Source organism: Tympanuchus pallidicinctus, unplaced genomic scaffold (assembly GCF_026119805.1).
Source record: "Tympanuchus pallidicinctus isolate F22 unplaced genomic scaffold, pur_lepc_1.0 scaffold7, whole genome shotgun sequence".
NCBI classification, from domain to species: domain Eukaryota; kingdom Metazoa; phylum Chordata; class Aves; order Galliformes; family Phasianidae; genus Tympanuchus; species Tympanuchus pallidicinctus.
The window spans coordinates 17,743,346-17,753,592 of NW_026294791.1; the positions used below are offsets into that span (position 1 = coordinate 17,743,346).

Sequence of the window (10,247 nt, forward strand, 5' to 3'; positions counted from 1 at the left end):
ATATGGCAGCTTTCAGTGCAGGGTAGGAAGTCCTCAAGCTAAGGCACAGAGGGAATGTGACAGCCAGAGACTATGGCTGAAGTGTTTGAGTACCATGAAGAATCCTAACTGATGGCTAAAGTGTACTACTTGAATCTCTGACTCAAAATTACAAGCACAGTGACATGGAAGAGGTGAGGATAATACTGAGCTTGATAATTAGCAGTGACATATGGTGATTTACCAGAAATAAAGAATTTGATTTGTGGAAAAAAAAAGCCTGAAAAACAGAAAACAACCCATGTCAAGGCAAAAAGGCTTTGTTTGTGGAGCCATGCTTTTTGGCTTGGTGGTAAAGAAACTTGATTTAGGCTGAATAATGTTTTGTTTTACTCTACACTATCTGCAGGTAGAATTTCATTTGGATATGTGATTTTTCTCCAGTAGATTATCTTTCATCAGGTTAGCACTTGCCTCAGAGGTATGTAGGGGCATGTGCTAGATTATGCGCAAATAATTTTTTATTGTTTCTCTTTGAGAGAAATGGGGAATCTGGAGCAGCAAGGTAGAAAATAACTTTCATCAAGATATTTACAAAGACAGTGAAGTCTCCTTATTATAGCTGGGTAGCAATAGATCAAGTGCTGTCAGGATTACAATGGCATCGTATTGTATAGTTATCAAGGAAAACAGAAGCTCTTAAAATACAAGAGTAACGAACAGTATGAGTTGGCAATTCAATGTTTCCTGAAGTGATAGCATGAGCCTTGAAATCTAGTAATTAAAGTATGCTGAAAGTCTTGCTAGTTGTCTTCACTCTTATCTTGCTCCTGTTGAGAATCATGTTTTAATTTAAGAAATCCTACAGCAGATAACTCACGTCTTTGGCATTTTTTTACAGGAGTCATATTCTTCTGGAGCTAGTCAATATGGTGGACAAGTAAGCTCTTACTTTCAATATTTCTAATAGTATGATATGTATTTTACCAATATTTTACTCTTATGGAGTAAAACATTATCAAGATAAATATCTCAGTTTAGTGTTGGGAAGGCCTTACAGTGATGTATTCTCTGTAGTGTATTAAAAGAAGACAAAATGCAAAGTTTATTCTGTGAAGATTACAAAAAAAAAACCACAATGAAATAATAACATACTGATATTTTTGCTTCTGATATCCATCAATCATCTATGCCATGTGAAACAGAAAAAAAAGATTTTTGATATTTTTCCAGGGATCACCATCTTATGGAAGCAGCCATTATGGTGGACAAGTAAGCATTAATAGTCCCCTTAAATATTTTTTACCTATGCATAACTTCAGTGCATTGATTGTCTACCCACCTGTCTACCTTAACTAAATGTAAGTTAGTCTTAAGTAAACCATTATTTTAGCATTGTGGTTGCTACCATGATTAAACAAAATAAGCTTAGATTAAGATATTTAAGATTAAGAAGGAATAGAGAGTAAATCATGTGGTTGACTCAGTTGGCTCCTGACACTTGCAGAACTAGGTCACAAAATTGTGTGCGAATACAGTTCCTTGGGGTAATGTGTCACATCTCTCTGAAATAAGTTAGTACTTCATAAGGCTGATGAAAAATGTTTAAAGCCTCACGATATGGATAAAAAGAAGTTTCAGTTTCTTTTCTGTTGATGTTCAGGGTTCACCTTACTCAGGAGGCAGCCAGTATGGAGGACAGGTGAGAAAAAATACAAAAACTGTGACGGGCCAGTACTTCCATTATGTTACCTTAAATACACCTTTAGCCTTGTTCTACCTTCTGATTTACTCTCCTCATTCTAGAACATATTTGTCTTCTGCTACTGGTTCCTTAGCTCTCTAATAGTGAGGAGCGGCTGGAAGTGGGTTATATTTCTCCTCTACCTCAACCAATGAAATACCTCACTTCTCTCAGAGCTGAGAGAGAGCTGGCATCAGAGAAGTGATGTGCCTCAGGAAGGGAACAGAGGGGCAGGTTAAGTGTTTTTAAGGGAAGGTGGTCTATGCTCTTACGGGGTGAAAGAGGATTGAGAGGGATCCTAGTGTTGTCTTGTTGTGTAGCCTTTCTTATACAGCAAAATCCTCATCAAACTGGCACTTGGCTTCTGCAAATATTTCTTGTCAGATTTATTGGAAAGGGAATTAGAAGATAAAAATTTTCAGCCAAGTAATTTCCCTCAAAATGCAGCTATGTATAGAATAATAACAGCTCATGGTCACCTGTGCTATCAGTGTTATAGAAGATTCATACATTACAAACAGACCCTAATTCACATAGGACCCAAAAAATAATATGATGATTGCTTTTCTATAATTTTTCATTGTACAACAGAGAAAGAAAGTAGCCTTTCTTTCAAAAATTCTCAAAGAGCCCTTTTGATAGAAATAATTGGTTTCTTTGTGTCAGGGTCCATATTCCTCAGGTGGCAGCCAGTATGGAGGACAGGTGAGAACTGTTTTTCCTGCATGTGGATTGTTGTTCAGTTGTTCATCTTTTTCTCTTCTTTTCTGTGGAAAAACAAGGTCCTTTGTAAAGGCTTGGCTTAAAGCAAGGCACTGTTCAGGCAGAACGCGTGAATGTGACACCTTCTGTGACAGCCCATGCGGGAAAATGAAACACACAAATCTGCCCTGAGCAGTGAGTCACTTGCAGATAGGCCATGCACAGTTGCCTGAAGCTGCTTTAATTTACACTTTCTTGTCCTGTTTTAAACTGCGTAGCAATTTTAAACAATAAGTCAATGTTTTAAAATAGCTGTAAAGAAAGAATTCTTATTCCAGTGGTGTTCAAATCCATGGAGAACAAATAAAATTGCATTTTTCAATAACAGGCTATACATTTAAGAACATGCAATAAATACAAATGCTTTCCTGTTTCTTTATGGTATGGCTCCAACAGGAACTGTCTATTGCAGTAGGCAGTGTAGCAGACAAGTTGAACATATCTTCATGGTATTTGCAATTTGGTAAACAGTTCATTAAGAAAACTGACTGTTCTGTACGTTTTTTTGAGTGGGGAATTAAAACAACATTCTGAGACAAAGTAGCTTTAAGCCAAATTAAGTAAAGATTGTGAAGAATAGATCTGTGTGAAAAGTCATGATATGAGAGAATGCTTTAGGGGTCTGCTTTGCTGTAGTAGAAATGCTTCCTTAAGCTGATTTGTTCAAATGATAATTTTTTATTATAATTTTTAAACAGAAGTGATTTAAAAGTTACGATAAGTGAGAATATTATTCAGTAACACAGAAATAATTTGTTTCTTTTTTTTTTTTAATTCCAGGGCTCACCTTCAAGAGGCAGCCAATCTGGTGGACAGGTATGCTTTATGTTCTCAACACCATTCAGCCCTGCTAGTATTACAGGCACTCTCAGTTCGCCTTCTGTAGCTTTGCTTCATAAGAAGTGCTTTTCCTCACCGCTGTCCTTCTTGCCCACAGCCCAAGTAGTATGCTGTTCTCTTCTGACGTGTCACTCAGAGATCCCAGAGGCTCAGAGTAGCCATCTGTCTGAATGTCAGTTGTCTTTATCTTCATACCTTCTTCATCCATGTTGCGTTTGAGACACCGAATGGCAAACCTCAGCCATGTCTTATTTTTATCAGATTAGAAAGCATCTTGCAGGCCTCCACTGAAAGTAATCCTTAGTGTTTTCCACAACATCTGTAGCATGTATGAGTTCTGCATGTATTCCAGCTACTTTAGCTTCCTTTAGGGGAGGGAAACAACAAATTATTTTTCTGTAGTGCTGCTCAGAATTTTTTTACTCACAATTTTGGTGTGATTTTTATTATAAACTTAAGCAACAACTTGGAGTAAATTAAAACAAACAAACAAAAAACCATCAGTCAGCAGGCGCACAGTTTGCCTGGAGGGACAATAGACAGAAAAAGAAGCTAATTTTCAGGGGGTGTAGTGTGAGTCTGTTTTAAGTTAATTTTCTTGCAATAGCAAAATAAATGTTTGACTTAATTCAAAATCTTCTTACGTTCACGTAATTTCTAGAAAATAAGTTTGTTTGTTTTGTGTGTAATACAGGGTGGATGTTACTGTCCTGGTGGGAGCCCGGTAAGTATTCTTTGTCTTTCTATAACTTTCTGAGTAATGTGTAACTAGGAAGTTCCCAAGGAACCACCTTTCTTCAATTAACTTTTTCCAGGAATTTATGCAAGTGCGGTATGTTTAAAAAATTAAGAGTTGTTGTCATGTTTCTGTTCACTTAGTACTTGGAAGTTGGACTAGATGGCTTTCAGAGATCCCTTCCAACTCAAAGGATGCTATGATTCTATATTTACCATACTTTTGTAAATATTAAAAAATAAAACAACACACCTGCTTTGTTGGAATTTAAGCTGACCATGATTCAGTTATCTTTTGTCAAAATTTATTCCCTTTCTCACATTATGAAATCAAGCAAGAACATGCCATGATTATACCGAGTATTAGAATTGTTGAAAACTGCACATAAACTGTCAGCTTATTTCTTTTTGCAAGCAATATGAAAGAATAAGGACTAGCTGAAATGAAATCCTTTGCTTGTTTGATCAGCAAAGTAGAAAAGTATGCTAGTAACCAGTGCAAATAACTTCCTCGGTGTGCTAGGTCAAGTTGTTCTCCTATGGTTTCACTCTACCTGAAACTGATTTTTTAATGAAGTAACTATTGCTATTTTTCGTTAAATACAGGGCTCTTTTGGAGGAAGCAACTACCATGGTGGACAGGTAAGTAAGCATTTGTTTGTTTGTTTGTTTCACCCTGATACAGATTAGATAAGTAAGTGTGGCTCAGTTTTGCAACGTTTGCCCAGAAGCAATTGAATACTGAGCTTAGTCACAGAAATAGGAACAGTGCTTTCCATAAAGTGTATCTGGCTTTTTATTGAATCAGTCCCTTTACATTTCTGTTATATTTTTTTATAAATATCTGTTGACTTGATTGAAAACAAAATTTTAGTAGTAGGCAAAACTGTAGTTTTAGAAGCCTGCTTACTTTGAAAAAGTAATTGAAATAATATTTCACAGGGTTCATCTCTTTGCATAAACCATTAATATGGTGTGTTGATTAAAGAGCTATTTGCCCCTCTATTAATGACTATGTAATGTTCTTCTGGTTAATTGGTGCTGTAAATGTTTGTTAGATTAGGTTTAACTTTTTGGTGCCAGGTAGTATTAAAAAGAAAAGAAAAAAAAAAGCCTAATAAAAGGTGTGAGTTTCACATTTCTTTTACAGGGTTCTTCTTATTCTGGAAGCAGTCAGTATGGAGGACAGGCAAGCAACTCCTCTTTCAAAATGTTCTTCCTACCTCTTACTTATTAAATGAAAAATATTATGCTGTGCATTTAACTGCCAGAAAGTTTTTCAGTCAGTCATTTTATGCTCACTAGGTGTCTGAAAGCAGGGACTGTTAGTAACAAACATGAAATAGTGCTGATAAACTTAAATGAAAAGTAACTCTATAGATTGCAATTTCAGTTGTTTAACTCTAGAGTGCTACTTTAAGTGATAATTTAAATATCCATTTTCATGTTTCATTTTCACATGGCTACAGCACCAAATTCAAAAGCTATTTTCTGTGTTATTTTTCAATTGTATTAATTAGTAATAATTTTTGCATTTGTTTAGATTTAATACACAGAAATATGATGCAAAACAGACCAATATATGTTGCTTTAAAAATAGAAATTTGTGTGTGCTCCCCATAATAATAATACTTTGCTCATCTTCAGCTGCAATTCAAATCTCTTACTGTAAGCATCTCCTTATATATCTTTTGTGGCTTAGTAGTTTGTCACAGAATGAGAAGTTTTACTGCCCCAAATAGGCATCCATTATATTTGTTAGCTACCTAATAAGAAATTGGAATATATTTTCCATTGATACTACTGTGATTCCAAAGTTTCATCCAATGATACTAAAAAATAGTCCAATTTCATTTTTCTTCTTCATTGCTTATTTGAAATAATTAGGAAAAAAATCCACACAAAGTTCTCTGAGTGCACACCTCACCCAGGAGAGATTCACAGATAAAATAGAATTTCTCTTCCCTTGCAAAGAACCATCCAGAAGGATGCTTTATGTCCAGATATTTCTCAAAGACTAGTCTTAGCAGATCTTTGTGATTGCCAAATGTACTACTTTCAGCTGTTAAGCAATATAGAAGAGTTATGTCAGAAGTGATTCATTGCATCTTCTTAGATTAATACACTTTGCACATTCCTGCCGTTATCTCAGTCACAAGGTCTTTCTGTGATGTTTCATTCTGTGCAGCATAAAAGAGTAACCATTGTTATTCTGCAAATGCTTAAGTTTCCTCTGGTTTTGTGTTTGTTTTTTTTCTTCTCTTCTTAACAGGGATCTTCTTACTCAGGAAGCAGCCAGTATGGTGGGCAGGTAAGTGAATTCTCTTCCCATCACTCCTAATGCTTTTTGTTTACCGTCTGAGTCAGTTATTTGATGCTGAAATCTGTATTCGTTTTCCTGAGCCTTTGAGGTAAATGGATATAAAAAAATTTGATTAAAGTAGTTTAAGCAAGTTGAATAAAGTAATTGGTTAGAATCAATTGATTGCTCCTCTGTGTAAAGCATTTCTTTCAAGCAGTGTTTCAAAACACTGTTTTCTTGATTCAGAATTATATATTGCTGTTGTTTTGATGTGTAGTGGATAGCTGTAGCTTTAAGTATCCCAATCACATTTTGTTCAAACAGCAGTCAAATTAGTTTGTGCTAAGTATGGCACATGTCTGAATGGCCTGAAGATGGTGATAAAATGTTTTGGATTCTAATAAAAGGTGTTTCATTTTTTTCTTACAGGGCTCATCATATTCTGGAGGCCGACAACATGGTAAACCAGTAAGTAAAAACTTGTCAAGTTTGCCTTATATTTTTCTCATAAGAAAGGTATTTAGTCATCATTTTACTCTGTAAGTGGACTTCTTCTGTCATTCTCTAAATTTCTTTTTTAGTAATTACAGAATGAGATCTTTAGTTTTAATAGGACACTTCTTCAGAACAGTTATTTCTGTTTAAATTCAGCAATCTTTGAATTCATTCAGTAAACTTTGTGTTCACTTTTTCAATTATTTCATATGCATTTGTCTTTGTAAGTATTCCTGCCTTTCTTGGGAAAAAGTATTTTCTTTTTGAAGGTCATAATAGTTGCTACTTTATTACATGTATATTCATATTTTCATTTTAAGCTTTTCAACCACTTACTTTAGATCTTGTCATTGTGTGATAGGAGATGCAAAGAGTTAGCTTTTCTTATAGAAAGTAAGATACATCCACCTGTTGGTTAACAAGGGGACACAACGGCTCCATTTTATTCCACCTGAATCACAAAGGGGAGACATGTTGTGTACCATATGAGATGGCATTTCTTACAAGTCAGTGGTTGTGAGATTTTTTGTTGGCATTTTTATTCAAATAAGCAGAACTGCTTCACCAGAAAACTTGTTAAGACCCTTGCAGAATATCTAGCTTTTCAGTATTCACTCTTTTTTTCCAGTTAGATTCCTTCTTGAAGCTTTCTTTAAGCAGAAGAGTCTAGGCGGACTGCCAGTGTTCTGGGATATTTGTAAACTTTGAGCACTACTAATCTTGCTTCTGTAAAGAGAGAAAAAAAAAATGTTTTCTCTTCTAAAACTGCCTTTCAAGGGTCTGCATGAGAACTGGAGCACAATGCTAATGTTAAATGCCTGAGAAAACCAGATAATAAATTAAAATTGGAAAATATTGTTTAATCTTGAACCTTAGGATGAAGATGTTTTCATTCTTCCCTCTAGCAAAGATATCTCTGTACTTGTTTGAATAAATTTGATTGGATAATTTTACTACAAATGATATATTTTAATATTAGGGTAACTATTTCAGTTTCAAATTGTGTAGTTCAGCCAGAATTATGCATTGCTTTGCAAATCATCTGAAACTGCTAATAGAATTAAAAAAAAGGGTAGCTGTACTTATATGATTCCATTCACTTAAAAAAAGCTGCAAGGAAAAATGTAAAATGAAAATCAGTAACAAAACTAGGGCATTTTCAAGGCTAATGTGTGTTCTTCAAACACAGCTCATGAGGAGTCTATTACAATAGAACTAAATGGCTTATTATTATTACTTTACAGGGATTCTCAGGAAGCACTTATTCTGGAAAGCAGGTAAGAAAGCTTTCATCACAGCGTTTTCTTCTTTTCTTGGTAAACAAAGAACCTAATAGATAGATGGTTCATAGAGCAATTTATGAGTGCTTTGGTATGCAGATAACATCGTATATTAGCTCCTTCTCGATTAAACAATATTTAAACAAACTGCTGTGAAAAATATGGCCTTAACTTGGGAAAACTATTTGAGTATCTGTTATATTCTAAGTCTGAATCTGTCTTGCTTTACGTTGTGATTTGTGGGCCCATTACATTTTGCTGGCCTCCAATTTTAAATTCCTGTTCTCTAAGTAGATTTTGTAGGCCCTGCTCTGTTAATCCTTCACTGTTGTTTTTATTTTATTTTTTTTTAATAAACCAGATTCTTGAGTCTTGCAATGACATTCCACTTATTCCTCCCCCGCACTTTTTAATTTCAAGTATAAGACAGGATGAAGAAAATGTGTAACCACAGAGTGTACTTTACCTGTCTAAACCTACTGCCTTCTTAAACAGCTTAAACTATGCTCTGGGTTAAGTTGTTAAAATTTTATTGATTATGGACAAAAGTGTGTCTTCAGAAACACAGAGTGGTAATGCTTCTGGATTTCCTTACTTGTTATTTGTTTGTTTGCAGCAACCACCTTCCTCAGGGGGTAGTCAAGTGGTAAGCTTTTTCTGCTGGTGTCTTCAAACTTGTATTGTAGAAAAATTAAGTATTGTTTATATTTGTGAAGTATCTGTCAAATTTCCTGTATGTGAATAAGTATTTTAGAATATGTGAGCATGTGGGAGGGCTGCTCCAAAAGTAGTGCCTCCTATTTAATTATGTTGGCCCTTGATGTTGGAGGCAGTGTTGCTGGTATGGCAGTAGAGGGTTGAACCTTCCCAAAAATATTCTGTCACATTTTATTGCCATGTTACAGATGGCAGCAGAGGGACAGCCTGACAGAATGGTGTCTGCCATGGAAGTACATAGGAAACAAAAGTGAATTTCTCCATGAGGAAAAAATGGCACACACAAACAATTGTTGACACTTGCTGAACATTCATGGAGACTTTTATTGTTGACTTTTATTGTCAGAAGTATCTACGTAGTAGAAGGATGTAACAAGTAAAAGATTTTTTTTAAAACCGACTTGTTTTTAGTAATAGTAATGAGTAGATTTGTTTTGAATTTGGCTTATCATGCTTGTTCTCTGCTGTTATAGAGCTCTGCTGGGAAACACTCCAGTCCCCAACTCCTGCTGTTGTTTAGCATTTTGAGTGCCTTCGCACTCTCTGCTGTAACATCAAAGTGGTCTGTGTGAACATCAGAAGATTTGCTCGACATCCTGGACGTGGATTATATGCAGTAATATTAGATTAATTACTTAATGTCAGGGAAAAAAAAAAAACACAAAAACACCATGCAGTCAAACTGTCAGATGTTACTTGGGCTATCATGTTCCATGTCTGGTTACTATGTCATATCTTTCATTAGTTTCTTTGGGTTTAGTCATTAGTAGATATCATTACTTTTGTCAGTGTTCTAAGCACCATTTTAAGAGAGCGTATTGTACCCTAGCTATATGATTTCATTAAATTATTTTTATGTCCAGTGGAAAATGTGATGAACACCTACCTGAAAACTGATTGGTGTGAGAAACAGTTGTTTAGAAAATACTTGGTTAGTAACCAACACAGAATGTCAGACAAATGGTTTTATTTGCAAAACTTAATTTGAGCACTGTCACTGCCCCTTGCTGCATACAATAAAGATGACCTCTAACTTCTCGTGAGCAATCCTACATGGGATGGCAAAAAGGATGCTAAAATAATATCATACTATCGGCTTTAGTGGAATGTAAACAAATGCATACCCAACATGGAGGTTGCACAGCAAAAAAAAAAAAAGCCTCAATACGATCTTCACCATTTGGTTGACAGTTGTTTCTTTGGTCTACGCACTAACGTTCTTTTAATTTAAGCGTCCGCTCTGAACCGGCATTGCACTTCTTTAATAAACCGATGCTGGCTTTCACACGAACCCCCCGCGTCCCTCGCAGCTGCAGCGGCGCCCACGCAAAGGACCCTCGGCGGAAGCGCTCCCGTGCGTTTCGATCCGCGTTGCTAGGTGGCCGCTGCGCTG

The 10,247-nt window shown here is 35.7% G+C and overlaps 1 protein-coding gene across 1 annotated transcript in view; it reads left to right on the forward strand.

Moving 5' to 3' along the window:
• Positions 1–10,143, forward strand: part of LOC128072099 (hornerin-like) — a 76,724-nt gene extending 66,581 nt beyond the window's left edge. Inside the window, exons 61-73 of the mRNA XM_052665546.1 lie at positions 881–919; positions 1,213–1,251; positions 1,643–1,681; positions 2,390–2,428; positions 3,266–3,301; positions 4,020–4,049; positions 4,667–4,702; positions 5,211–5,249; positions 6,333–6,371; positions 6,792–6,830; positions 8,102–8,134; positions 8,754–8,783; positions 9,328–10,143. Of these exons, the coding sequence (XP_052521506.1) occupies positions 881–919; positions 1,213–1,251; positions 1,643–1,681; positions 2,390–2,428; positions 3,266–3,301; positions 4,020–4,049; positions 4,667–4,702; positions 5,211–5,249; positions 6,333–6,371; positions 6,792–6,830; positions 8,102–8,134; positions 8,754–8,783; positions 9,328–9,426 (537 nt within the window). The 3' untranslated portion in view covers positions 9,427–10,143. The remainder of the gene's footprint in view (positions 1–880; positions 920–1,212; positions 1,252–1,642; positions 1,682–2,389; positions 2,429–3,265; positions 3,302–4,019; positions 4,050–4,666; positions 4,703–5,210; positions 5,250–6,332; positions 6,372–6,791; positions 6,831–8,101; positions 8,135–8,753; positions 8,784–9,327) is intronic.
• The last annotated feature ends 104 nt before the right edge of the window (positions 10,144–10,247 follow it).